This window comes from Salvia miltiorrhiza, chromosome 2 (genome assembly GCF_028751815.1).
Source record: "Salvia miltiorrhiza cultivar Shanhuang (shh) chromosome 2, IMPLAD_Smil_shh, whole genome shotgun sequence".
NCBI classification, from domain to species: Eukaryota; Viridiplantae; Streptophyta; class Magnoliopsida; order Lamiales; family Lamiaceae; genus Salvia; species Salvia miltiorrhiza.
Genome location: NC_080388.1, coordinates 59,715,822 through 59,721,028, shown reverse-complemented (window position 1 = coordinate 59,721,028; position 5,207 = coordinate 59,715,822). Strand labels below are relative to the sequence as shown.

The 5,207-nt window shown below is 38.3% G+C and overlaps 1 protein-coding gene across 1 annotated transcript; it reads left to right on the top strand.

The window, feature by feature from the left end:
- Positions 1-2,708: 2,708 nt before the first annotated feature.
- On the top strand, positions 2,709-5,207 carry LOC131010752 (uncharacterized). The gene is made up of 3 exons (XM_057938416.1): positions 2,709-3,242; positions 4,030-4,368; positions 4,447-5,207. The coding sequence occupies exons 1-3, from the start codon at positions 2,832-2,834 to the stop codon at positions 5,056-5,058; spliced, it is 1,362 nt and encodes a 453-aa protein (XP_057794399.1). The 5' UTR covers positions 2,709-2,831; the 3' UTR covers positions 5,059-5,207.

Genomic DNA, 5,207 nt, shown 5'->3' with positions numbered 1-5,207 from the left:
TGAGCAATGGTGTGTAATTCATTGAGAAGACGTTTCTTTTTTAATTAATAGAAATTTTGAGTCACCATCGAAAAAAAATTGGAAAACTATTAAGGGTATTCTCAATTAATTTATCATGAGAAAATAAAAAATAACAAAAATTTATTTCTTTAAATGCCCCATTTTTCCCCCTCATTTTATATAAAAGTGAATATCACAATTTTTTATTCATTCTTTTCACAAAAAGGAATGATATTATCCCTTCATTTTTTTGTTTATTATCCTTTCTTAAAGTGGAAAAAGGTTAATGAAAAATGGTGAAATTCTTCTTTATAAAAAATGAAGAAAAATAAATATAAGATTTAAAGGGATAATTTTTTATTATCCCTCTTTATCCCATTATAAATTTATCAATAAAAGAGAATACACCCTAATATTCCTTAATAATAAAAAAATTTAGTTATTATAGTATGACTGTAAACCGAGTAATAGATTCTCAACGCTCGGTAAAATCATCAAAATTTAATACTCCCCACATTCCATCTATCTTGAGACAATTTCTATTTTGGACGTCTCATCTATCTTGAGACATTTGCTTATTTAACAAAAGTTTTACACTTTATTTATCTTTTTATATTTTTCACTTACCACATCTAACATGCTAATTTTGTGTTCAAAATATCGTGTCTAAAATTTTTATCCCAAGATAGATAATGGGGAGAGAGTAATTGGTCATTGAATTAAGTGTTAATGCCTTTTGTAAACGACTCAATCGATGTAAATAATAATTCAATAACATAATTAACTTGTCCAATTTGTATCAAATTTGGCCGTTTTTTATTGTTAGAAATAGAAGGCGCAATATAATGGAATAATGAGTTGGATATTGAAGCGAGCATGTGATCTTGCTCCGTTTTTCCTCTTTGGCATTTAACCATCTAACTTGATTCTTTTTTGAGAATCTCAATCTTCATTGGAGCGGTTGACCTTGACTTTAGTCTTTTTCATTTATTATTTTAATTTATTTTCTCTCCTTTTCTTTTTAACCCCCAATTGGCATGCAGTGAGCTTGGACATTTACTATAGATGGTAAAATGCAATATGTTGATAAGATATTTATTCTCCAGTTAATAAGTTAAAGTTTGAGTCTTCAAAAGAATTAGTGTGTGAGTACTTTTCAAAATAGAAAAAAGAAAAAAGAATTAGTGTGTGAGTGTTTATTTTTTCTTTAGTAATTAAAATTTAAAAGAAAATTAAATTTATCCATAATCTTGGAAAATATTTTGTGATTTATGTTACCTTTCTCATTAAATGGATAACTGAATCCAATGAATTCTTCATTAAGTATGTACAAACCGTGACTAGTGAAAACGTACGAAGCTTAAATAAAATCCTTGGGCCCGACATGATGTGAAGATGTCAACCTTCATCATTTGAGACTTAACGATCAATTTAAGTAATTAAATGTATGACTTTTGTTGACAATATTTAAAAATGTCCATCCGTCCCACGAATTTTGACACGTTTGATTTCAGCACAAGAATTAAGGAGTTGTAGATTAGTGTATTTGTTTTTAAGTGTGTAAGTAATAAATTATAAAATTGATAAAGTAGAAGAGAGAAAGTAAAGTAGGAGAGAAAATATAATTAAGACCCCTTATTTTTGGACTAATTATTACCTTATTTGGAAATGTGTCAAGATTCGTGGAACGACTCAAAAAGAAATGCGTGTCAAGATTTGTAGGACGGAGGAAGTACATGTGTGTGTATCCTTTGGGATTCATTACATTCCAATTTTTAAATATTTTTAGTAAGTAATAATATTAATCATGATTCATACATAATTTTCTCTTGTAATTTTATACATATTCAAGTAATAAAAATAATAATCAAACACGATAAAATACAAAAAAATTATTGGATAAGGAATTTAAACTTATGTATGCTAAATACACACAAATGGGTGATATGCTTTATCAATAATCATGATAGTGCTTTATGGCATCGGCATCATATAAAGCACAAGACTAATGTAATACTCTCTCTGTCCATAAAAAATATGCCACTTTACTTTCGGCACGGATTTTAATAAAATGTGAGTGAAGTTGATAGTGGAGTAAGGGTCCCACTTTAAATGTGAGTGGAATGATGTGGACCATATTACTAAAAATAGATGTGGCATATTTTTTGTGGACGGATGAAAAAGGAAATTGTGGCATATTTTTGATGGACGAGGGGAGTATTATAATTATAATATGACGGCAAGTGTAATTTAATTGATAAGATATTTCTTTTCTAAATAGGTTAGATGTTCAAATAATGTCATGATGTGTGAGTGTTTGAGTTGTAATCCGAAAAAATTATAATTAAATTTTTTTAAGTGTCATGTGAGAATGACAAATTTGATCTTGGATTAACTAATCTAATAGTAGTAATAAATATTGTTTGGAATATATATAATATTTTTCTTGACCAGGAATGCATATAATAATTAATATTATACTACGAGTGAGTAGAAATAAGATTATTAGTATATTACTATTTACTAGTACTAAAGAATGAAGCAATAAAAAAAATATGCATAGAAATAAGCATTCCCATTAGTCATTAGATTGGAATTTACAAAAATAGATAAAACAAAAGGAAAGAAGGAAAAAAAAGACAGTAGTTAGTGGTTACTCTGTTTCTCACTCTCTGAGTTGGACACTGTATATAAAGAGCGAAACAAAAAAGAAAAATGCTCTGCTTCTTCCAAACGTCATTCTCTCTCCTTTTCCACTTTCTCTCTCCTCCCTTTTACATTACATACTAGCAGCAGCGGCGCTGTGTAATTCGCCTCGCATTGCTGCCAACATGGAGCGAAAGCAGGGGTTTTTCTCAGCTCTCAAGGAGGAGGTGGTTCGCGGGCTCTCGCCGGCGCGGTCGAGGAGTGGCCGGAGCCAGTCGCCGTCCGCTTCGGGCCTGCTCCGTCGGAGGAGAGGCAGCAGCCTGGGCCCGCCAGATATATACATGATGAGATCGGGCAGTTTCAGGCCCGGGGTTGAGGCCCTCTCGCCGTTGAGGGAGGGCCCGGATCCAAGCGGCCCGGATTCTTCCGACCCGAAGAGCGAGAGGTGGGCCCATTGGCTCTGCCGCGCCCCTTCCGTCTCCACCGCCGGCTCCGATCTGCGGCTGCTTCTCGGCGTTTTGGGTGCGCCGCTCGGCCCCGTGCACGTTACCAACAACGAACCTCTGCCTCACCTCTGCATCAAAGATACCCCCATTGTTAGTCCCTCTCTCTCTGCCTATGTTTTTGGATTTTTGCTGTTTTCAAATCACTCTAATTTGTCTTCATGTTTAACTCCACTCGCTATCTATCAAACTCATTTTCTTCAAATTCTTCATTTGCTGAATTTATTTTCGCTATAATTGGTTTTAAAAAAAGTTAATTTTCATACGTGATTAAGTTTTATGATACCAAAATTTTGTGACTCCACAAGTAGGAGTATCTTTTTTTAGATACAGTTTACCTATATTATCCTCCGTCCCATGAAATTTGGTGCCTATATTTTAAGTTTTATGTTTTTGGAATGTTCCAAATTATGGTTCACTTTCTTAATCTGAATTATCTTAAAATAAAACGAGACTATTTTAAAGGAACTAGAGAATACAAAGAATTCTAGCTACCAATAAAATGGAAATACAACTTAAATTGGTGAGACTTGAACCAAAACGTTTTTTTTAGTAAAGAGGAACTTTTGCACCTCAATTTTACCATTTGTACTAGATCTCATCCATGACTCCACAATTGCCCATGTATATTTACTTTTGTGCAATTTTATGGTACATCCAAAACTTCACTAAATGTAACAAGCAATTTACTAATGTGTAGGTGAATATTCGCATCCATTAATGAGGCCAATAAAAAAAAAGTAGTAGAAAATAAATGGTGTTTAATTTGAGGAGTGAGACACATTCGTTGGGTTGGTAGACAGCTAGTTTGTTGATGAATGAATGAAGATGAAGAGCACATGGTGGTGGTCCAATATATAATGTCGTTTTATGAATGCAGGAATGTTCGTCGGCGCAGTACATATTACAGCAGTATCTGGCGGCATCCGGCGGTCAGAAGGTGCAGAGCTCAGTTCAGAATGCTTATGCAATGGGGAGTGTGAAGATGGTGACCTCCGACATAGAGACGGCCACCAAGGTGTTGAAGAGCAGGAACTCGGCCGAGTCGGGGAGCTTCGTGCTGTGGCAGATGAATCCCGACATGTGGTACGTCGAGCTAGCCCTCGGAGGGAGCAAGGTCCACGCTGGCTGCAACGGGACCCTCGTGTGGCGCCACACCCCCTGGCTCGGCGCCCACGCTGCCAAAGGCCCCGTTAGGCCTCTTCGCCGTGCCCTGCAGGTGTGTGCTTTGTAATATATACGTTTCGAGTAGATGGTCGTAGTGGGATTCATTTTGAATGGGATTTTTAATTTGTAGGGGCTGGATCCGGGGACGACGGCGAGCATGTTCGTGAACGCCAGATGCACGGGGGAGAAGCAGATCAACGGCGAGGATTGCTTCACCCTGAAGCTCTGCGCAGACCCCCACACGCTCAAGGCGAGGAGCGAGGGGCCCGCGGAGATCATCAGGCACGTCTTGTTCGGCTACTTCAGCCAGAAGACGGGCCTCCTCGTGCACTTGGAGGACTCGCACTTGACGCGGATTCAGACCAATGGAGGGGACGCCGTCTACTGGGAGACCACCATCAGCTCCTTCCTCGACGACTACAAGCCCGTCGAGGGGATCATGATCGCCCACTCGGGGCGCTCCGTGGTCACCCTCTTCAGGTTCGGTGAGACGGCCATGAGCCACACCAAGACCAGGATGGAGGAGGCGTGGACCATCGAGGAGGTCGCCTTCAACGTGCCGGGGCTGTCCATGGACTGCTTCATCCCTCCTGCTGAGCTCAGGTTCACCTCCATGAGCGAGGCGTGTGACCTCCCTCAGGAGGATAGGGTGAAGAGTGCCGTGGCCGCCGCGGCTTATAGGGCCAAGGTGGCCGCTCTGGGGAGCTCCCACGACGGCATTGTGGTCAGGATGAATGTGTAGCTCAGGGCTTTCATTTCAAGGAAATTATTAGCCTAGGCAGACCAACGGAGATAAGTAGTCAAGTTGGAAAATTTTGCCAATTTGAGGAGCTTTTTGTACCATAGATTCTCTTATCTATCTTAATTTGTATATATGTTGGAAATGAGTCA

What these genes read in the sequence shown, in the direction of transcription:
- LOC131010752 (XM_057938416.1), top strand. Translation starts at nt 2,832, where the DNA reads ATGGAGCGAAAGCAGGGGTTTTTCTCAGCTCTCAAGGAGGAGGTGGTT. An exon ending in GCATCAAAGATACCCCCATT is followed by an intron (nt 3,243 to 4,029) that starts GTTAGTCCCTCT and finishes TTATGAATGCAG; the next exon opens with GAATGTTCGTCGGCGCAGTA. An exon ending in CTCTTCGCCGTGCCCTGCAG is followed by an intron (nt 4,369 to 4,446) that starts GTGTGTGCTTTG and finishes TTTAATTTGTAG; the next exon opens with GGGCTGGATCCGGGGACGAC.